The sequence below is a fragment of the Heterodontus francisci genome, chromosome 1, assembly GCF_036365525.1.
Source record: "Heterodontus francisci isolate sHetFra1 chromosome 1, sHetFra1.hap1, whole genome shotgun sequence".
NCBI lineage: Eukaryota > Metazoa > Chordata > Chondrichthyes > Heterodontiformes > Heterodontidae > Heterodontus > Heterodontus francisci.
This window is the reverse complement of record NC_090371.1, coordinates 208,808,052-208,832,670: the sequence shown is the minus strand read 5'-3', so window position 1 is coordinate 208,832,670 and position 24,619 is coordinate 208,808,052. Positions and strand designations below refer to the sequence as shown.

The following is a 24,619-nucleotide window of genomic DNA, read 5'->3' as shown; positions in this document are numbered from 1 at the left end:
CTGATGGATTTTGGTTGTGACACTTCAGTTTACTCCGGATGCTTGGTGTATGATAATTGAAGGGCTGTTGATATGTCGGTCAGGTGCTGACAATGGTCCAAAAAGGAAAAATAGATTTCAAACAATTTCTTTAATTTCAGCCTCAGAGAAAGCAATAATTTCTCAAACTTGGCTAATTTATGAAGTTCTTCTTTGGCCTCCTTGTCTCGGCAGACAATGGGTAAGCGCTTGGAGGTGGTCAGTGGTTTGTGGAGCAGCGCCTGGAGTGGCTATAAAGGCCAATACTAGAGTGACAGACTCTTCCACAGGTGCTGCAGAAAAAATTGGTAGTCGGGGCTGTAACACAGTTGGCTCTCCCCTTGCGCTTGTCTTTTTTCCTGCCAACTGCTAAGTCTCTTCGACTCGCCACACTTTAGCCCTGCCTTTATGGCTGCCCGCCTGCTCTGGCGATCACCGGCAACTGACTCCCACGACTTGTGATCAATGTCACAGGACTTCATGTCGCGTTTGCAGACATCTTTAAAGCGGAGACATGGATGGCCGGTAGGTCTGATACCAGTGGCGAGCTCGCTGTACAATGTGTCCTTGGGATCCTGCCATCTTCCATGCAGCTCACATGGCCAAGCCATCTCAAGTGCCGCTGACTCAGTAGTGTGTATAAGCTGGGGATGTTGGCCGCCTCGAGGACTACTGTGTTGGAGATGCGGTCCTGCCACCTGATGCCAAGGATTCTCTGGAGGCAGCGAAGATGGAATGAATTGAGACTTCGCTCTTGGCTGACATACGTTGTCCAGGCCTCGCTGCCGTAGAGCAAGGTCCTGAGGACACAGGCTTGATACACTTTGACTTTTGTGTTCCGTGTCAGTGCGCCATTTTCCCACACTCTCTTGGCCAGTCTGGACATAGCAGTGGAAGCCTTTCCCATGCGCTTGTTGATTTCTGCATCGAGAGACAGGTTACTGGTGATAGTTGAGCCTAGGTAGGTGAACTCTTGAACCACTTCCAAAGCGTGGTCGCCGATATTGATGGATGGAGCATTTCTGACGTCCTGTCCCATGATGTTCGTTTTCTTGAGGCTGATGGTTAGGCCAAATTCGTTGCAGGCAGCCACAAACCTGTCGATGAGACTCTGCAGACACTCTTCAGTGTGAAATGTTAATGCAGCATCGTCAGCAAAGAGGAGTTCCCTGATGAGGACTTTCCGTACTTTGGTCTTCGCTCTTAGTCGGGCAAGGTTGAACAACCTGCCACCTTATCTTGTGTGGAGGAAAATTCCTTCTTCTGAAGACTTGAACGCGTGAGAGAGCAGCAGGGAGAAGGAAATCCCAAACAGTGTAGGTGCGAGAACACAGCCCTGTTTCATGCCACTCAGGATAGTTAGGGGTCTGATGAGGCGCTGCTATGCTGAATTGTGCCTTTCATATTGTCATGGAATGAGGTGATGATACTTAGTAGCTTTGGTGGGCATCCAATCTTTTCTAGTAGTCTGTAGAGATCACGTCTGCTGACGAGGTCAAAGGCTTTGGTGAGATCAATGAAAGCAACGTAGAGAGGCATCTGTTGTTCACGGCATTTCTCCTGTAGCTGGCGAAGGGAGAACAGCATGTTAATGGTCGATCTCTCTGCTCGAAAGCCATACTGTGCCTCAGGGTAGACACACTCGGCCAGCTTCTGGAGCCTGTTTAAAGCGACTCGAGCGAAGACTTTCCCCATTATGCTGAGCAGGGAGATTCCACAGTAGTTGTTGCAGTCACCGCGGTCACCTTTGTTTTTATAGAGGGTGATGATATTGGCATCGCGCATGTCCTGTGGTACTGCTCCCTCGTCCCAGCATAGGCAAAGCAGTTTGTAGAGTGCTGAGAGTATGGCAGGCTTCGCACTCTTGATTATTTCAGGGGTAATGCCGTCCTTCCCAGGGGCTTTTCCGCTGGCTAGAGAATCAATGGCATCACTGAGTTCCAATTTTGTTGGCTGTGCGTCCAGCTCATCCATGACTGTGACCTTAATAGTGGGAATATAGAAGTGCATCAATGCATATTGACCAGGTGGGGAGGTTCTCCTGCCACAACCTTAGTGGGATGCACAAAGTAGCTATGGTGAGGAGGAAACCCAAGATCTTACTGGGATGGGGCAGAGTTGGGATGAGCCGAGAGATGCGCAAAACTGATGAAGTGTTCCACACACAATTGAAGGGGATGCTTAGTGTTTTTTTGGATGTAATAAAAAAATACATCTTTGACAATAGGTCTGTACTTTTGGGGATAATCAAAAGACATGGAGGACCATATCCTTCCCACCAAAGTGTCCCAAACATTTAGCAATGCTTTCTACTGTGCAGACAGCAGGGATGTCATATGTTCTTAGGTGAATTTTAATTTGCCCTTCTATTATGGGACAATATGTGCTGCTTTCGAAATGGAATACCAACAGATGGTTAAAGTTCATTCTGGTTCTTCTCCCAGGCTAATTTTCTGCTGCTGCTTTTCTCGCAATGTGGAAATAAAGATCCCATATATCCTCAAAATTAGTTTCACTGTCTTTGTTGGTTGTGAAAAGGGCTTCAAGGGATGAGTACTGCAAGACTCTGGCTCAATTGATTTGATCAATTAGAATTTTTTCCATTTGTAGATGTTGTGATAAAACTAGAATTTCACTCGAAGGATTTGATGGCTCCATCATCATCAATGAGCTTCGACAGCATAGGAATACCCCAATACTCCCTTTCCAGGATCGCAGGCAAGATTCAGAGTTGTGGCATACAAGTGATGCTGCACACAGCCTTACATAGACATGGGCTGATTGCTGTTTTTATTCCATACCTGCAGGATAGCAAAGAGCAGTGGGAACAAGTATAGAGCATTTTGGTCACAAAGATATATCGGCTTGTGATGGGGAGTGTTAAGTCGCATTCCTGTGTAATTGCTACAGATGAGTAATCTAGCCACACAATGCTCCATCGCATTACACTCTAGACTTGTATTGCCTTAATAGTGGGAATCTGGAAGAGCGAGTCCTTTATATTTAGGTTGTTGCAGTTTTCTGATCTTGATTTTAGGTTTTTTCTCTTCCAGATCATTAGTGATTGCTCCTCTCACTTTGGAAAGATAGCTTAGAGAATTAGGGTGCGAGTCTCGAGAAGGTTCTTTTGAGGGCTATGAGGGTTTGGAGAGGCATCTATTGGCGCACAAGTATTCCTGGGAAATCAATTTGGTAAAGCTACCAGCGATGTGGGTTTATATAAACTCCTTGAGCACTGAAGTCTGCATTTTTAGGAGATTTTGTCTACAATAGTGGATGGGGGTTTGGGTGGTGTGGCATGGTACTGCATTTTTTACTGACATGGCCTCCATTTTCATGTAGTCTGAATTCTAACCCAAAAGGATTCTAAGTCTTTGAAAGAAATGATTGATACAGAGGACCAGTAATATTTGCATAGAATGAAATTCTGTGTTCAGCTCTGCCACAATGATCCTGCGAATACTTGGATGATTCATATTTCTATTACAAGCAATTTTTATGGCCAGATAAAAATAGTAAGGTAGCAGAGACAACCCTGCCAGGTGGTCTTGGTGAGTTGAAGATGTGGAGGTTAGGCAGTTTATAATGGGATATTGGGTGGACAATGTCTGTGGAACTTAAGAGGAAAAGGGTGATCCATTTGACAAAGCTTTTCCCAAAGCTCACTCTCTTTAGTACTACTCTGAAGTAGGCCTACTGCGCTTACTTCAGCCTTTTTCTGCATCTTAGGGTAGTTTCTGAAGTGAGGAGTACAGAAGAAAGCGGAGTGTCATTTTCACTTAATTGATAGCACTCCTCTGAGAAGGTGATGGATTCAAGCATAACTCCAGGATTAAGCATACAACCAAGATTGACACTTCAGTGCAGTACCTATAACTGAGAAAGTCCGGTGTTGTTCAAGACTCTGTTCTCTAGGTGAAATGTTAAACCAAAGTTCAGTTTTCCTTTTCAACGGTTCAAGTTGATACTTCAGTACAGTGGACACTGTTATGCCAATTGCTTTACTGAATGATAATTTTCTTTAATCCACTGACTGGAGCTCTGAATTTATATATATATATATTTTAAGATATTTAAAAAAGAAAAGCTACAATGACGACTTTGCTGGCAGCTTAAGATGGCCACCTAATTTGTGACACTGTATCCGACACTGCAATGCTTGTGAGGAGGGAGACAAAATGTCAGCTCATGCCCCAGCAAGAACCAACACCCAGGAAATTTAAAAGGAACTACCTGTTCTTTTTAGAAAAAGAGAAATACTGCTAACTGCTAAGTCTGAAAGACTGGGTGACTGTTATGTGACAAGCCCCTCCCCATCTGTGGTTTTAAGCTCGTGTCTTTCAGCAGCAGAGAGAGGAGAAGTAACTGGACACTGACAAGTGCAGACCCGCATGGGGGTTTCTCACTCCGTTCCAGCTTGAAAGCTTTTGAATCCTGCCTGTCGACTGACCACCTCTGCATACTCCAGCTACAATCAGAAACCCTATTGGAGGAAATCATCCGCATCGCTGTCTCCAAGCAACCCACCAAACCAGTCATCTACCTCTTCAAACTAAAAGCCTCAGGACCACTGAATTCAGCTGAAAGCTAGCCAAATCACCAAATGCCACAGACTGTATACCCTTTTTTTTCTATGGACAACAACACAACCAATCTATCTTTCCCAGTCTGTAACCTAGTCGTGTGTGTGTAAACCTCTAGTGTGTGCATGAGAGAGAGAGAGTGTGTGAAAGTTGGCATGTTGTTTATTATTTTTATTAGTTCAGTTTAGGTGCAATAAAGTTAACCTCTATCTTTGTTAAACTCAAGAAAACATGTCCGATTGGTTCTAGTTATGATCATAGTAAGTAAGTAATCAAACACCTACTGAATGACCAGTACATCCATTTAAAGAAAGAATTAAACCTGTTGTGGTCAATCAAGGAGGGGGAAAAGAGGGAAGCCCTTTGACTCCTCCTCACTTGACTGTAACAACACAAAAATTAAATATTATTCAAACAGTAGGGAATTCTCCCAATAATCCTTCCTCAACCAATAAACTACAAACAAATAAATTGGTCCTTAATCTTTTTGCAGTTAATGGATCCTTCTACATAATGGCAATTGTGTTTCAAAATAATAATAATGTGAAGTGCTTTGGGATGGTTATGAAAAATGACAAGGCATATTATAAATACAAACCTTTCTTTGAGTTGATGAGGAACATTGCTGATGCAGACAAAACTCTGGTATTTCTATATCTGGTTAGGAATGTACATGATTTCAGAGAATCATCAGGATTTGGCACTACATTCTAGTATGAATATTTGTCTGCTGGAAGCAAATAGTTGGATATTCTCATGTGGATAAGTGAAATTTTTGCCTCTCCTAAATGCTTAGACATTCATCGGTATCAGCATTAACTACAGGTTGGAGTATTCATGCAAGAGGAATCTCACTCTTGGAGCAGGTTTTGTAAATGCTGCAGGTAACCAATCAGGTGTCAGGGCTTTGCAAGTTTGCATATATTGCTTAATTCATGCTCTGTAGTGTTATCCAGAGACCTGGAGCCCGGCATGGTCGCGCCGCCCTTCACGCTCGACACAGAGTTTCCCGCCGGCTCGGGAGCAGCGATCTCGCTCCTTCATCTTAAATCCGATTTCATCACAACCTACATACATCCGCCCAGGCATGCGCCATGGAGAGTACACTCCATAGTTGCTTCACAGCGACCTAAACAACACGGAAGGCAGCAGTTACGGGTTATAAGTCCAGCTCAATTGGCGTAGAGATTGGGTGCCACGGGTTGCCTTTGTCGGTGGGAGAGGTCATCGTATCTCACTGGACAGCTACCGCCCGCCTCAAACTGGGCAGCCCCCTGTCAGTAAGGTCCTGTCCCGCCACAATCCACCTGCTTCAATGGGTGCTTGGAGCTCAGGGTCATTGCCTGACAAGTGGACTGTAACACCGCACCAAACAGCACGACAAAAAAAGGAAAGGTACTAGCCCTTCGTTTTGCAAGCTGGAACATCAGAACTGTGTGTCCTGGCCTGTCGGAAGACCTTACACAAATCAATGATTCTCGGAAGACTGCCATCATTAACAACGAGCTCAGTAGACGCAATGTGGACATTGCAACACTTCAGGAGACACGCCTCCCTGCGAACGGATCGCCAAGAGAGCAAGACTACACCTTCCTCTGGCAGGGTAGGGCTCCTGAAGGACCAAGACAGCATGCAGTGGGCTTCACCATCAGAAATTCTTTGCTCAGCATGATACAGCCACCTTCAAATGGCTTGGAACGCATACTGTCCATCCGACTGTTCACCGCCTCTGGTCCAGTACACCTACTCAGCATCTATGCTCCAACACTCTGCTCCTCACCTGAAGCTAAAGACCAGTTCTACGAGGAACTCCATAATACCATTAGTAGTATCCCCAATACCAAACACCTGTTCCTGCTGGGGGACTTTAATGCCAGGGTTGGGGCCGACCACGACTCATGGCCCTCCTGCCTTGGGCACTATGGCATTGGAAGGATGAATGAGAATGGACAGAGACTGCTTGGGTTGTGTACCTATCATAACCTCTGCATCACCAACTCGTTCTTTCATACTAAACCCTGTCACCAGGTTTCTTGGAGGCACCCAAGATCACGTCGTTGGCACCAGCTGGACCTCATCGTCACAAGGCAAGCCTCTTTAAACCGTGTTCAAATCACATGCAGCTTCCACAGTGCGGACTGTGACACTGACCACTCCCTGGTGTGCAGCAAGGTTAGACTCAAACCAAAGAAGCTGCATCACTCCAAGCAGAAGGGCCACCCGCGCATCAACACGAGCAGAATTTCTCATCCACAACTGTTACATAAGTTTCTAAATTCACTTTAAAAAGCCCTTCAAAACACTCCCACAGGGGATGCAGAGACCAAGTGGGCCCACAACAGAGACGCCATCTATGACTCAGCAATGACCACCTATGGCAAACGTGTGAAGCGGAATGCAGACTGGTTTCAATCTCACTTGGAAGAGCTGGAACCTGTCATAGCCGCTAAGCGCACTGCACTGCTGAACTACAAGAAAGCCCCCAGCGAGTTAACATCCATAGCACTTAAAGCAGCCAGAAGCACTGCACAAAGAACAGCCAGGCGCTACGCAAATGACTACTGGCAACACCTATGCAGTCATATTCAGCTGGCCTCCGACACCGGAAACATCAGAGGAGTGTATGATGGCATTAAGCGAGCTTTTGGGCCAACCATCAAGAAGATCGCCCCCCTCAAATCTAAATCAGGGGACACAATCACTGACCAACGCAAGCAAATGGACCTCTGGGTGGAGCAATATCTAGAACTGAACTCCAGGGAAAATGTTGTCACTGAGACCGCCCTCAATGCAGCCCAGTGTCTGCCAGTCATGGATGAGCTGGACGTACAGCCATCAAAATCGGAACTCAGTGATGCTATTGATTCTCTAGCCAGCGGAAAAGCCCCTGGGAAGGACGGCATTACCCCTGAAATAATCAAGAGTGCCAAATCTGCTATACTTTCAGCACTCTACAAACTGCTTTGCCTATGCTGGGACGAGGGAGCAGTACCACAGGACATGCACAATGCCAATATCATCACCCTCTATAAAAACAAAGGTGACCGCGGTGACTGCAACAACTACCGTGGAATCTCCCTGCTCAGCATAGTGGGGAAAGTCTTCGCTCGAGTCACTTTAAACAGGCTCCAGAAGCTGGCTGAGCGTGTCTACCCTGAGGCACAGTGTGGCTTTCAAGCACAGAGATCCACCATTGACATGCTGTTCTCCCTTCGCCAGCTACAGGAGAAATGCCGTGAACAACAGATGCCTCTCTACGTTGCTTTCATTGATCTCACCAAAGCCTTTGACCTCGTCAGCAGACGTGATCTCTACAGACTACTAGAAAAGATTGGATGCCCACCAAAGCTACTAAGTATCATCACCTCATTCCATGACAATATGAAAGGCACAATTCAGCATAGCGGTGCCTCATCAGACCTACCTGAGTGGCGTGAAACAGGGCTGTGTTCTCGCACCTACACTGTTTGGGATCTTCTTCTCCCTGCTGCTCTCACATGCGTTCAAGTCTTCAGAAGAAGGAATTTTCCTCCACACAAGATCAGATGGCAGGTTGTTCAACCTTGCCCGTCTAAAAGCAAAGACCAAAGTACGGAAAGTCCTCATCAGGGAACTCCTCTTTGCTGACGATGCTGCATTAACATCTCACACTGAAGAGTGTCTGCAGAGACTCATCGACAGGATTGCGCTGCCTGCAACGAATTTGGCCTAACCATCAGCCTCAAGAAAACGAACATCATGGGACAGGATGTCAGAAATGCTCCATCCATAAATATCGGCGACCACGCTCTGGAAGTGGTTCAAGAGTTCACCTACCTAGGCTCAACTATCACCAGTAACCTGTCTCTAGATGCAGAAATCAACAAGCGCATGGGAAAGGTTTCCACTGCTATGTCCAGACTGGCCAAGAGAGTGTGGGAAAATGGCGCACTGACACGGAACACAAAAGTCCAAGTGTATCAAGCCTGTGTCCTCAGTACCTTGCTCTACGGCAGCGAGGCCTGGACAATGTATGTTAGCCAAGAGCGAAGTCTCAATTCATTCCATCTTCGCTGCCTCCGGAGAATCCTTGGCATCAGGTGGCAGGACCGTATCTCCAACACAGAGGTCCTCGAGACGGCCAACATACCCAGCATATACACCCTACTGAGCCAGAGGCACTTGAGATGGCTTGGCCATGTGAGCTGCATGGAAGATGGTAGGATCCCCAAGGACACATTGTACAGCGAGCTCGTCACTGGTATCAGACCGTCCATGTCTCCGCTTTAAAGACGTCTGCAAATGCGACAAAGTCCTGTGACATTGATCACAAGTCATGGGAGTCAGTTGCCAGCGATCGCCAGAGCTGGCGGGCAGCCATAAAGGCAGGGCTAAAGTGCGGCGAGTCGAAGAGACTTAGCAGTTGGCAGGAAAAAAGACAGAAGCGCAAGGGGAGAGCCAACTGTGTAACAGCCCTGACAACCAATTTTATCTGTAGCACCTGTGGAAGAGTCTGTCACTCTAGAATTGGCCTTTATCGCCATTCCAGGCGCTGCTTCACAATCCACTAACCATCTCCAAGCGCTTACCCATTGTCTCTCGAGACAAGGAGGCCAAAGAAGAAAGAAGTGTTATCCAATAGAAATTGCTGACTGTGTAGGTGTGGCTATGGCAACATCCTTTTAGCCATATACACTAATCTTTATAGAAAACACCTTACAATACAGGTAAAATGTGCAAAAATTTGCAGTATTTGTCTTTCACCTAAGCTTAGAATTTTGGCATGCATTTATCAGACACAAAACATCTTAATGCAGTTTCTAGGTTTTTATCCAGTAGTTGCAAGCGATACTTTGACTTCATCAAAGTGATTGCTGAGAATGCTGATTTGTACAAGGAGACATGTCCGACCTCCCTCTGCTCTCCATCCAGAATTTGATTGGATGCGGATTTCCTTTTGCTGTGGAGTGCCCAGTTGGAGCTGCTCGTTATGGGTTGGGCTTTCATTCTTGTGCTGGCATGGAACAGTTATTCTGATTGGTCAAGTTGACCAAGATCACAGCTACCCACCTCCATACATTGTTACTGGTGCTTCCAGGATATTAAAGTCCACCATTTTCACCAGTGTTACATTCCATTTTAGTAGTTAATGAATGAGCAATTAAGGAATAAAGTACACACAACGATCAAAAAACACACTCATACTTTGCTTTTCATCTTACCATTTTACTAACAAATGCAGAAAAAGGGTGAAGTACACATGCATATGCCATGCAAACATAATAGAGATCACATGCCCAACTGACAGTGATTTATTACTCAATTTTTATTTGCAAATCAAAAATGTAATTAGCCACATCAGAGTTCCAATTTGCTATGTGGCTGGTGGCTAACCTATTGGACAACACTGAACTAGGGTAATGGGAAAGTCTAGCCTTTCACGCACCATCTCATTCATTTGGGAGCACAGCAGGGTGGCCAAGTATTCATGATGCTCTTTGTTTAACCTGTGGATTCGGTGTCGGCCTTGGCTCAATGGTAGCACTCACACCCAAGTTCGAAGTTTGGGGGTTCAAGCTCCACTAAAGAGACTTGAGCAGGTAATCTAGGCTGACATTTTCATGTAGTACTGAGGGAATACTGCAGTATCTGAGGTGCAGTCTCAGGCGAGATGTTAATCTGAGACACCATCTGTCCTCTAGGTGGATGTAAAAGATCGTATAGCATTATTAAAGGTTCTCCGATGTCCCAGACAAACTTTTATTCCTCAGACAAAGACTATCTGGTCACTTATCTCAATGCTGTTTGTAGGATTCTGCTGTATTTCCCTACATGACAGCAGTGACAACACTTCAAAAAGTAATCCTATGGGGTGTCCTGATATTGCAAAAACTGCTATATAATGCACATTCTTACACAGATTCTAAAGACATTTTCAATTCTCAATGGATCACCTTGGTGGGGGGCCGAGTGGCAAGGTAATGGGATATGGTACTGTTGTGAGTGCATATTGTTCTACTCTGGCTGCAGAGTTCATCAACTTTTGCAAAAAGACAGGGTCTCAAGAATCACCATACAAATTGCATGTGCATCCTACTTAACAGTCATTAATAGAGATTATGCCCCAGATCATCATCTGACTAGAATAGCACATGCACTGCAAAACAAAAGCATGCAGAAATTGCTATTCTTGTCTGATGCGGGAATCATGAATTGCAGCGATGTGCATCTCTGCTGTTGCTTTGTGGTTCCCTATCTACATTGAATATCCATCCTTGCTTTTCACATCAGTCTCATCGTTCAGATCAGTTCTGTTGTCCTCTGAGCTTGGCAAACATTGCAGCTGGCTTAAGTGGTTCTTTTCCAGTGAGTGCTGTATACGGTGCCATGCCCTGTGCCTATGCTTTCTGTAAACCTTGGTCATGAGAGGTGTTGCTGAGCCTCTACAAGGGCTGTGCTGCTTTTTTTTGAAGCTGAAGAATGTGGCTCTTTGTAATGTTGTTGAAATTTCTGGGGTTTTGTATAGCAGCTCTGGCTTGGGTTGCTGAGGGAGTGGGGAAAGTGCTGTACCCTTATCTTGCTAGCAACCATGGCTGCAGGTTTCGCCTTAAAAGGCAGAGTCCTTCCTCCATTTCCTGCCAGCGTTCTAGATTTTACAACAGTATGGTTGTGTAGCTCTCTATCCTAGTCTCACTTTACTGGGGATTTTCATTTTATTATAATCAATTGCCTGAGCAGCATTCTGCAAATCAGATTGGGAACAGATTGAGAGTTAGTGGCCCTCCAGTGGTGCTGTATTGTCACAAATTTGTCAGTACTAGATTCATGGTGAGGAGAGGTGCGTATCTTCTGTAATGGACAATGAAGCTTTCATTCACAAAAAAATGAAATTTCTGATAAAATGGCAAACTCATTATCTACCTCAAGGTTATCCAACTTTTCGCATAGGTGGTCACATTACAATTTTGTCTTACATAGAGGGTCAGTGATACAATTTTGGAATGATAAAAGCATTCAAAATTTATCTTACTATTAATCAAAACAACAAATGTGCATTTTTGTGAAGAAGCTTTCAATGAAAAGACTAATTTATTGACTTACCTGCTCGTCACTACGTTGAACACTGATTTAGTGAGATACCAGGCAATTTTCTGCTTTCACAAATAGTCAATGTTCGCACGCGCACTTGTAGCGATGCAGAGTATTCAGGATAGAAGTCCATCAGTCAGGAACGATCTTGATCACTCTCGGCCCCCCTCTCTCTCTCTCGGCCCCCCTCCCTCCCTCTCTCTCTCGGCCCCCCCCCCTCCCTCTCTCTCACTGTCCCCCACCTCTCTCCCTCTTGGCCCCTCCCTCTGCCCCCCTCGCTCCCTCTTCCTGCAAACCCCCCCCCCTCGCTGCCCCCCCTCTCTCTCTCTCGCTGCCCCACTCCCTCCCTCTCTCTCTGCCCCCCCTCTCTCTCCCTCTCAGCGCCACCCCCCTCTCTCTCTCTCTCCCCCCCCTCTCCCTCTCGGCCCCTCCCTCTGCCCCCCTCGCTCCCTCTTCCTGCACCACCCCCCCTCGCTGCCCTCTCTCTCTCTGACCCCCCCCTCTCTCTCTCTCTGCCCCCCCACTCTCCCTCTCTCTCGCTCCCCCCCACTCTCCCTCTCTCTCCCTCTCTCTCGCTCCCCCCCTCTCTCCCTCTCTCTCGCTCCCCCCCTCTCCCGCTCCCCACCTCTCTCTCTGCTCCCCACCTCCCTCTCTCTCTGCTCCCCCTCCCCCTCTCTCTCTGCTCCCCCTCCCCCTCTCTCTCTGCCCCCCCTCCCCCTCTGCCCCCCCTCTCTCCCCCCCCTCCCTCTCTCTCTTCCCCCCCCTCCCTCTCTGCCCCCCCCTCCCTCTCGCCCTCTCTGTACCCCCCTCCCTCTCGCCCTCTCTGTACCCCCCCCTCCCTCTCGCCCTCTCTGTACCCCCCCCTCCCTCTCGCCCTCTCTGTACCCCCCCCCCTCCCTCTCGCCCTCTCTGTACCCCCCCCCCTCCCTCTCGCCCTCTCTGTACCCCCCCCCCTCCCTCTCGCCCTCTCTGTACCCCCCCCCCTCTCGCCCTCTCTGTACCCCCCCCTCTCTGTACCCCCCCTCTCCCTCCCTCTCTGTACCCCCCCCTCCCTCCCTCTCTGTACCCCCCCTCTCTGTCCCCCCTCGCCCTCTCTCTCTGTCCCCCCCCTCGCCCTCTCTCTCTGTCCCCCCCCTCGCCCTCTCTCTCTGTCCCCCCGCTCGCCCTCTCTCTCTGTCCCCCCCCTCGCCCTCTCTCTCTGTCCCCCCCCTCGCCCTCTCTCTCTGTCTCCCCCCCCGCCCTCTCTCTCTGTCCCCCCACCCCCCGCCCTCTCTCTCTGTCCCCCCACCCCCCGCCCTCTCTCTCTGTCCCCCCCCTCTCTCTCTCTCCCTGTCTCTCTCTGCCCCCCTCTCCCTCCTGCTCTCTCCCTGCCTGCCCTCCCTCCCGCTCTGTGCCCCGATCTCTCTCTGCCCTCCACTCCCTCCCCCCTTTCTTTTTATCCCCCGATCTACCTTGACAAAGCAAATTTAAAATAAATTTGAATGTTGAAAAAAAACTGACATTTACCAATGAAATTAAGACTAATTTTCTTCCTCTACCATCCCACAAGGAGAACAAATGTTGCCACTCCTCTGAACATCAGCAGCTCAGTGTGCATCTAACTCCCCTTAACTTCACCATTTGCTAGTTTATTCCTCATCTTCTGAGACCTGATGTAACAATTCCAATATAAAGATTTCAAACTGTACATACAAAGAACTTTTCGTCTGAGTTACTGCACATCCACAAAGGATGCTGCTTTTCAACTCACTGGAACATTATAGACATGCTGGAGACTCAAAGTGTACAACTGTTAAACATGGTTTCTTTACATAAATATTAACTTAATCCTCTTTTATTAGTGAAACTTTACAGGAATGTTAGTTTTTACCACCAAAAATGAGTCTCTTTTACTATTTGCTGTTGTAAAATGACTTGATTTGTGAATAAACTGATTGGTAATTTTGTCTCAAACAAAAGTATGTGGCATGACCAACAAGATCTATCTTCTGAAGTGTCGTGGGACCTCAGTGAAAATCCTACATGCAATCCAAGGACATAAATAGCACATTATTTTGTAAACTTCTCTCCCTTCCACTGCCTTTGTGTTGTCAGAATGCTTGTCCCTGAATGAGCTGCAATTAAACATTGGAAGTGATAAGCCATCTTCTTTGGCCTTCGTCACAAACTTCCAATGCTCACCATTGATTTCCTCATGCTCCTAGCCACCGTCTCATGGTTAACCCAAGTTGTTTGTAACTGTCATCCTATTTGACCCTGAGCCAAGTTTCTAACCCCATTTCTTTTCCGTCACAAAGACTGCCTTCATCTACCTTCATAACATTATCCATCTCCACTTTTGTCTCCGTCCACCTGCTGCTGAAACTCTCATCTATGCCTTCTGACACTTCCAGACTCGAATATTCCAATGGTCTCCTGACTGGCCCCCCATTCCCACCCCCCCCCCCCCCCACCCCGTTGCTTAAACATGAACTCATGCAAAACTCTGCTGCCTGTTTTGTGACCTGCACCAACTCCCACTTACCATCACCTATGTTCAGTGACCTACATTGGCTTCCCGTCCACCCACACCTCAGATTTAAATTCCTCATGCTTTTGTTTAAATATTGTCATAGCCTCACTCCTCCTGATTTCATCGCCAACCCAACAACCCTCCAAGAACTCTTTGTTCATCTAACCTTAGCCTCTTTCTTGTGCAACAGCCACTGCCCCCCTCCCCCACCCCACTACTTTCACTCCCCTAGTTATGGATGTGCTTTTAATGGTCTATGTTTTCAGCTTGGGAATTCATCCCTAAACCTCTCCAACACCTTCTCCTTTAAGATCCTCCTTACAGCCCACATCTTTGACCAAGCTTTTAGTCACCCATTCTAATACCCCCTTTCTTTTGCTTGGCATACATTTTTGTCTGATTACACCTCTGTGAAACATTTGACATTTTTCTATGTTAAAAGCACCTCATAAATGTTGTTCATTCCAATGAAAGCTTCTGAGAACTGAAATTTCCAAATTGGCATGTGAAAAATTATTTGCAGATCCCTAAATTGTAATAATTACATATTTGCTCCTTGGTAGAATTTTATAGAAATTAGACCATTATAAGTACCGCCAACTCACCAGGTGCAACACCAAAGGATAGCCACTATTTTTAAAAAAAATTTCATGTGTAGCAAGTGCTCATCATATTTTGGGATTAGTGCACTTTGACCTTTTCCATGGTTCAGTGTCACTCATCATTCGCATAAGTGGACCCTGTGTTCCCGACAATCGGAATGCATCATTTTCCTGCCCAATATCCAAGTAACTGATAGCACAATCCAGGGATTATGCAAGAAATTCCTTTATCCTATAAACCAGCTACTGCATTGGATTATGTGCCACATGAATTCTCCATTTTTGAACTGTGGCCTGGATAAATACTCTCAAGTAAATTGAGATGTAAGCTATACAGTTTCATTTAAAACAGATAAATAAAAAAACTGAAATTTAACAAAATGACCCATACATTTCCTTAGATTACCTGATATATAAAATAACAAATACGTAACTTGTTTTATCTCTAAACATTGACCTTTCATTTAAGAAAAAAATCTAAGTGTAAGCCCACACTAGTCTACCTGTGCCAGCACTGATCTATGAAATTTGAGAAAGTTCCCTTCCGCAATCACAACCTGAAATCAAGCAGGTAAACTGGCCTACTGCTATCTCACTGTTCTGATAGGCAATTCTTCCCCCTGTTCCCAACAGGACCAACACTGATGTTCCTTCCCTGTCTGTGGCATGCAAGCGATAGTGGGTCCACAGCAGATTTCTCCCCTTCGTGCTCCAGTTACCATTACCTCCTTGGGTTGCCACTTGGACTGCAATAGCAGATTCCACCAAACAGGCAGTAAAGGCCCAGAGATCCCCAATAAAGAAAAAATGCATCAAATGGCACTTCCACATCTACTCCTTAAAACCTACCACTTTGAGTAACCTTTTGACCATCTGTCCTAATATTGCCTCATGTGACTCAGTCAACATTTGCTTTTTAAAGCTCCTGTGAAGCACCTTGGGATATTTTGCTTACATTGAAGGTGTTATATAAATGCAAGTTGTTATTGTAAAACTGCATTCAGAAAGCTTGATTTCCTGTTTCATGCCAAACACTTCCATCCCTCTCCACAATTTTTAATTCTCCATGAAGCTTGCCTATTCAAGAATCAAATACTGCTCTCATGCTTGGGTCTTCCAGTACTTATCTCAAACTCCCAAATTATGTAGAAGAACAAAAACCTGTTTTGACACCCAATCCCTCATTAGCTTCAAAGCTCTCTAATGACTTTTCTTGTCTTTATTTTACCGATACTAATATGGTCAGTGTTCCTCCGAAAATTCATTTTTATTCCTTCAAAGCTCCAAATATACTTTCCTATGTTCTTCTCTCTACATTCCTGCCATGTTGAAATCCCGACTCCGCACAGCTCCAATACTAATGTATCAAAATGTCTCAAAACTATCAACTCTTTACTGTCCCAGTCTCTGTTTTATTTTCAATCTTGAAGCTTTACTCTCAGCAACATTTAATCGCTGCTTCCTGATTTACCTTGTTTTCTCTCTCCAACTTTTGTGGTGTTCTTGCACTATCAACCATTGGCCTTTAACTTGTTTTCTCAAGTGAACCTGTACGGGACATTCTTATTGTGATCATCCCAATTCATAGAGACTACAACCATCACTGTGACAGAAATGATGAGGTTATGAAGAAGGCAAACATAACAGTCTAAGGTCCATCATTTCAACTGGCCGGTTTCACGTCAACACCATGGATAACAAAATGTAATTAGAAGCAGAGACTCCCACTTAGTTAGGTCATGTCACAATGTAAATAGTTGGCTGTGGAAACTCACCCGCTGCTGAAAACCTCGTCCATGCCTTTGTTATCTCTAGACTTGACTATTCTAATGGATTCTTGGCCAGCCTCCCTAGTTCTACCCTGTACAAATTTGAGATCATTCAGAATCTGCTGCCTGTATCCTAACTTACATCAAGTCCCACTCACCCAGCTCCTCTGTGGTCACTGACCTACACTGGCTCCTGGTTAAGATATGCGTCGATTTTAAAATTCTCACCCTTGTTTGTAACCCCTCCATGGCTCACCCCTCCCAATCTCGATGATCTCCCCCAGTCTTGCAATCACCTCCCCCTTCCATCCCCCCACCGGCCCCGAGATCTCTGTGCTCCAGCAATTCTGACCTTTCGAGCATTCTTGATTTTAAGCGCTCCACTATTGGCAGCTGTTCCTTCCGCTTTCAAGGCCCTAAGCTCTGGAATTCCATCCCTAAACCTCCCGAACCAAGCTTTTGATCTTCTAGTCTAATATCTCCTTAAGTGGTTCAGTGTCAAATGTTTGATAATGCTTGTAAAGCATCTTGGGATGTTTTGTTACATTAAAGGCACTATATAACTGCAAATTGTTGTTGTATTCATAAAGACAACCACCAACAATTAAGGGAATTTCAAGGATAAGTGTGTAATCAATGCAAGTCTTGGATCTCCTAACCAGCTCCACCCAATCACTGGCAGCTACCATCAATAGGCTCTTCTGTCCATTCTATTGTTAAAAACAACTTATTGAAGCCTGTCTCATCCAATCAACATGTTGTGCTTCCCTTTGTTGCAACAAATAAATCAGTTAGTATTACATTTTTCATTTCTGCAGCTTTATTTACATGTCGTATCTAAGTATTAAATAGATAGGATACCAAGGTGGACACATGGATCTCAACTAATCATGGTATATTCACCGCTCTCTGGGCCATGACAGTCATGACTGCTGTATGATGTTGCAACAGGTACAAGGCTTCCATTTAAGTTTTTAAATTAAATAGATACTAGTAACAGAAAAAGCTAAAGGTAATTATTCTTTGTGGACTAAAAATAAAATCTGCATTAGCATTTTAACTGGCAAGATATAAGCCTCTGTGTAGTCTCTATATAACAACAATTTTCACTTATATAGTACCTTTAACATAGGATAACGTCCCATGACACTTCACAGAGACATTATCCAAATGGATCCCAAGTCAATGAAGGAGATATTAATTTCAAATAACATTATGTGCTTCATTATATCATAGTTCTTAACTTACATTTAAGCAGTACATCTCAGCACTAATACACCAAGGAGAAGTGAAGGAATTAGAGTGGTGGGGACAAAACAAAGGCACAGTTGAAGTACTGAGCATTTAAGATACATTTGAAGGCAGGGAGAAAAGTATCAAGTTGAAGTGGTTTTGGAAGAGACCATCAGAGGCAAGGGCCCAGTAGCTTATATCAACATTATGTAAATATTTCTGCTGTCCACACCTCTAAGAACAATTATGTGAAACAATAGGAAAAATATATATTTTATCTATTTAAATATATGCTGCTAATAAGGGCAGTGGATTATATCAAAAGCCTTTTGGCAGAAGCAGCCCAGCTGTGCACTTCACCTATTTGGTCCTGTTCTAGTCTCTAAGGATCTCCGGATTTTGTACAGTTATTGCTTTTAGATCACATTCTTATTGACTGGTGTCAGCCTGGCCATTCATCTTGAATACCGATGTCACGACTGCAGTGCTATCGTGTGACATACTGTGAACATTTTCTTCCAGAAATACCTCTTTAAGGCAGGGTGCAATAGGTTAAACTACTAGACAGAAACCAAAATAGAACTGATTGTGCCATTCTATTTCCTTTGGAAGAAATAATTCTAAAATTTGAAATTGGAAACCAATCCAATAATCAATTTCCTCAGAATATACTAGCAGAACAAAAAAAAAGCTTAATTCCTAAACAATGAGGACAGATTTATTAAATTAAATCTGATTTTAGAATGCTTCAAAATCAGTGGTACACCATACAACATATTGGTCTGACACCTGAACTTCAAAATAATTTCCTTTTGCAATTGTTGATCAATAATAATTAAAGTTATTCCCAGAGACGATGCCTTCAAGAAAAAGGGGCACAGCTTTACTATCAAAACATACCAATAAGGTAAGTATTCTGCACTAGTATTTTGCAGCTTTCATTCAGAGTTACCTTTTACAAGGTAATCAATGCTTGTTAATTAGTTTTCACTGCAGTTAAAAATGACCAAGTGCACGATCAGGTTAAATAAATCTGTTTCTATAGGGGGAGCAATCAATGTTATAACTCATTAAATTATAACTCCAGTCCAATGATCACTAGAATACAGACTGTGATTTAGGAAAGGCCTTTTGGGGGCAGACAGTAGGGGAAAGAGCGCAAACCAAAGAAAATAAATTTTCACTCGTTTCCCAAAAAACTGCAACAATAGCATTCGCAAACTTAAAAACCAGAAATACATTCTGTACTTGTGTGCCTTTTTCACAATATGTATTTGATTTTCTTTTCTAATACATTAGAATAATTTTTTCACTAAAAAAGACAAAATCTTTGGCCACATTCTGTTTCATGATAGTTTACTACTTTGTTCTATCAAGTTATTGTATTTGTTTCCTTGTTCAAATATTGTTTTAATTTTCCCAAAATGAAGCATTATGCATTTTAAGTATGTCTCACATTAAACTGTACCTGGAGTTTTGTTTTTAAAATAGAGACAAGTCTACATTGTAAGGGGCACAAACTTAAAAAACAAAACTGCTTCTAAACATGTAAAAACATGGATTAATAAAATACCTCTTGTAAATCACACCTTTTCTATTTTACCTACTTTGTTGTGCAATATGAAGAATGATGACAGAACAAACCAAAAGTAAGTTCAGACACCTTTGTCTTGTGAGATGATGTGGAACTCTTCAGCAAGTGTTTGTACTTCAAAATAGGTTACAAGCATGTGTTGTGGCACAGCTTTTTATTATTGTGTACCTATAGCCAATAAGGAGAAACCAATTTTCTATGAAACTAACCGTGTTCAATTGCTGCTTTAAGTGCTGCTTCAGGATGTGTTGATCCAAATGAGTTGCGAACGAACCGTCGGCGGCGCCGCAAGTCATCTTCCCAGTAGTCAAGGCGCCAGAACTCACGAGGACGACTGCAATGAAACAGAGGCAGCACATATGTTAGCAATTATCAAACAGCATGGTAGCACACAAGTGCTGAATAAAGATCTCCTTGTTTGGTTGGTCATTTTTGCAGTCTGCAATCTTCAAGTTAGGTTTGTCCTTGAAAATAACAATATCACCTTCCAGACTAAGAAACTCCTTTCCCTTTTCTTCTCAGAAGGTGAAACGAGCACTAAATACATCATTTTGAAATGAATTGCTGACAGTGTGATCAGTTTCCCCACACTCTAGTGGCATGTGCTCTGATTTCAGCCTCATTTCAGCCTCAGCAGGACACCTTTAGCTGTGACTGCGTTTATAAACCAGAATAGGGAAAAGGCCATTATAAATATGGTATAGCATTACCTATATTAATCAAAGTCTACCCCTTCATCATTTTTCTTCCCAATTTGTGTGTTTTCACACAAGGTCAGTAAATCATACCCTGCATTCTCAGTCCAGAAAGTGTTAACTTTAATGAACAGTACTGTTATGCGTGTACATGAGATAATAAAATATTACTCTATTTAGACGTGCAGAAATTTAATTAAAATAATCTCTTAAAATATTCATTACATTTAGCCCGAGGCATAGAGTAACACAAGAAAATGCATTTCCTTTCTTTTACTGATATTTTTAAGACCCATTCCTGCAGAAAGACAAAGTAATATATTTAAAACAGATGACATTTGATACTCTCTCTCCCCCCCCACACCCCCCCCACATCTTTTAGGAGGCAAAATGTCAAGCACACCTAATTTTATTCAGAAAAATACAATAAAAAGGTAACACTAATCTTTTTATCTGTTCATGTCAAATTGAAAGAATGCTCTACTACACAGCCTAAATAACTCCCTCTTCCATTTACAGCTTATTTTTAAGGTTTTGAAAAGCAACACGGAAAGATTTGCTACACATCCGATAAATCTTTTTACTCAATGGAAGGCAACATTTCTCAGTCTCAGTACAACATAGTTTCCTCTTTCATTCTAACTCACTGGAATGTTATAAGCAACACACCATTTCTATGCAGAAAAAGTAGATATGTTACATTACGGATGAAAGAACAGCAGTATTAAAACAGTATTTCAACCACCAAGCTTTGGATGTTATTTGTAGCAGGATAGCCAAATATATTACAGAAGAAGAATTATGTCTAATACTGCAAGGGATGCCTCAGGTGTAAAACAATTCACCTAGGAAATACAATTTAAACAAGCACAAATATTCAGTAAGAAGTGGATAATTCTCTGTGTAACAGTACTCTGCAATTCACAGCAGTAAGTGAATTTATGTCTATAGCTTCATCAATGTAATTAAGCCATTAAATCACTTGTGTTGCTAATTCACTAATATGAGCTTAATCCCACAGTAAAATCTCCTACACATTGCACATTTGCTTGTAGTTAATGATTAAGTTATCAAATTTGTGTATTCGAAGCTCTTTCTACTAATGCAATGTAGACAATGTTGAAGTTCAGAAAAAGAAATGGTGCACCGAAAATCAATTTTAATCTGAAATCCCTCCATTTCTTTTTTTTATTTGAAACTGCACCCCCCAAAAAATGTGAACGCAAGGCTATCACTCGATTTTAGTCACATACGACAGACTGTTATGTGTTTGACTGCGATAGCTGCGGTGCTCGAACAGGCACTTCATCATCCTGGCTTCCAACATTCATCTATTAAAATTATTATCAAATATCTACTGAGATCCAGGCGTGAATCATAGACTGCACCCAGTCTTCTGGGGAAAGATACAATGAAGGTCTATTCATCAGTATGGCAATCGGCAGAAGTAATTAGTTCCCAAGACCTAGGTTTCTTACAAAGCTTATTTCACACACTGCCACAAACAACATATGATTGTGAAAAGCTAATGAAAGCCTGTAAAATGTGTTAACCTCTCTAACCATCAATCGTTCTGTTACTTTGTGTGCTAAATATTTTTCTAAGCCAATAAATTATTAATTTCTCATCCATCCTTGACAGTTTTTGACAGAATTATGTGATGCCATTCTTCAAGATAACAACAATTAAAATTACAAAAGGAATCTGCAGTGTTCATTTATACACTATTTGTGTAATTAGTTCTCCCACAACAAGATGCCCCACTCAAGAGTAATCTTGACAGAAAGCTCATGTTGTCCATTTGCTTCTTCATAATATGATCCTTATAACTGCTGAATAACTGCAAATTTCATGGTGCTCCACCAAAACAGACCTCAAATTGCAAGTTTTTATTTCATCACAAAAAATAACATTGTCATAAATACCAGCCTCTGCTTGGAAGTCAATGATGAAAAGAGGTATATTATGTTCAGTGTCTGAGGCTTTTGTGCAGGACTCGGCTTTATAAATGTATGTAATTTACCTCTGATTGATAGCAGTCATTAACTAGATATTAACTCCTGATTCAATATGCTGTACAGCAGTATCGTCCAGAAACAAGTATTGGTTTGGACGTACTGGAATTTTAAAATCTTACAGGAATACTGCCCTGAAAACAAAACCATTAAGTGATTATACAAAGAACTTAAAACCATGTATTTTTTCCCATCTTTTTAATATATTTACAATGACTTTATTACAGGCCACCTGCTTATGAACATGAGTGTATGTTTTAATTTACATCACCAGTAAACATATGTATATGTAGGAAGTCTTCGAATTTGAGCAATTCAAAGAAATTCAAAATAAGACAAGTTGTCAACCAAATATTTACACAAATAAATTATTTACACTACTCATTAATTTTTACACAAAGTATTCTATAAAATGTTGAAATTTCATTACTCCCTTATTTTGAATCATATATTTTAATATAAGCTACAGCAGAATTCAATTAAAATCCATTTGACAAAATGAAGCATTTTCTGAAATGAACTTAAAACAATTATCTATTAAAGTCTCAGTTTGGCTGAGTTTGATATACTCATGCCTCTACGCCAAAAGGTTGTGTGTTCAAACCCCACTCTAAGACTTGAGCCTTCTTCTGGACAAGGCATTGAACTGTCCACCTTTTCTGATGCACATAAAAGATCCTGTGATGTCTCTCGGGACTGGACTGAGGTTTAGCTGAGTTTACTGTAAGATATGCAAGACAGAGACAGAAGCAGCAGGCTGTTGAACACAATGGAGTCTTCTTTATTCTGTTTTACTTTCACTTTCCCTTTGCTAGCATATGTATTCCACAGCAACCCCAAGTGTACACAATACACAATGCAATTGCAATTTCAAAACGATCTCAAAACACTGCAGTTCCCATGGCCTAGAAGAGCAGACAAGTTCCTCCTTCATCCAACATTAAAATGATTGAGAAAACTGGTCATTTACATAATTTGTACTATCTTACTGCAGACAAGATGGCACCATCATTTACCGACATAACAATTGCTGCCTTCTAAAGTACATAAAGCACTTTGAGACATTTCTGACACACAACATATAGATGGAAGTATCATATTGAGAATACTGCTTTCACACATCAGTCTGCCAGTTACATGATTACATGACCTTCAAAAACTGTAAACAGAGGTGAAAGAAAAAAAGTAATAAAAACATGCATTTACATGCACCTTTCACATCCTTAGGGCACCCCACAACACTTTAATCAATTTTGCACTTTTGATGTGCAGTCACTGTTGTTATATACATCAACATATCAGCATATTTCTACGCAAATATCCTTAAACAGAACATGGCCAAGAGAGAAGAAAAGCTCCCCTGCTCGTCTTCAGGTAGTGCCAAGGGATCCTTTACATCCACCTGATCAGCCTCATCCGAAAGACAACACCTACAATAATGCAGCACTTAGGACTGTACTAAAATGTGAGCCTAGATTATGTGCTCAAGATTTAGAGTGGGCTTGAACTAACAATCTTCTAATTCAGAGGCAAGAGTGCTATGACTGACCAGAAGCACACTTTGCTATAAGAAATAAAACAACAAGCTTAGTAAATGCCGTTTCTTTAAAATTATTCATGTCAAGTGTCCAAATCACAGCAGTATAGGCACAAACTATTTTTAGCCGTCCTTTCTCAGGAGGGACAGAAGAAAGCAACTAAAAGTTGATGAATACCGAGTATGCATTTTAAAGACAAGTTAGCATGCATGAATTAAGGAAAACAAATGATCAGAACTACAAAATACATTACCTTCTGTTCTCCAATAACATGAAATCATTAAAAATGGAATCGTTATGCTAATTTTACTGAGATTTTCAAGTCCCTAGCAAAGTTAACTACACAGCAAGAATCCTTAAGTGTGAACAATAAGCATATCTAATACGCAACAGCTATCATAAAGACTGTTGATACCAAGGTGGTCTCAATCACTGATTTAAAAATGTGCATCTACTTCATGGCTTGTAAACATAACCATGATCAAAAATATACATAGAGGGAAAATTCCTGATGGTTGAGTACTTGAAAACTGAAGTGGGCAAAGTTAGACAAAAAGAACCACTTAAGGAATATATTGCCAAAATTTAAAGCACCATCAAGAATAGCATATTAATAATATAGGGTTGGCATTCTCAGAAATAATTTAATACAAAATTATGTACACAAAGCTATACTTGCAACTGTTTACTTAAGCTAAATATATAACAGGTTAAAATTTGCTGAAATGGAAACCAATTGTTATGACCGAAGTGAGAGGAGTGCACTGTTTATTCTATTTCCACTTCTTCACAGGTCGCAACATATATTTAAATTTTCCCACTTACTGATATGGTCAATCACATACTCTATTTTTCCCAGAATAAAACACGCTCACGGGTTTCTTCAATGAACAACAAAATTTTCAGTTTATTATAAAACAAGTAATGAAGTAAAGCATAAACACAGATTGAAATTTTAAAGTTCCCCTTTTACCTTAAACCCCCCCCCCCCA

At 42.6% G+C, this 24,619-nt stretch overlaps 1 protein-coding gene across 1 annotated transcript in view; it reads right to left on the bottom strand.

The window, feature by feature from the left end:
• lrba (LPS-responsive vesicle trafficking, beach and anchor containing) overlaps positions 1-24,619 on the bottom strand; it is a 1,007,923-nt gene that overhangs the window by 405,066 nt on the left and 578,238 nt on the right. The window contains exon 37 of the mRNA XM_068041130.1: positions 19,589-19,713. Coding sequence (XP_067897231.1) covers positions 19,589-19,713 — 125 coding nt within the window. The remainder of the gene's footprint in view (positions 1-19,588; positions 19,714-24,619) is intronic.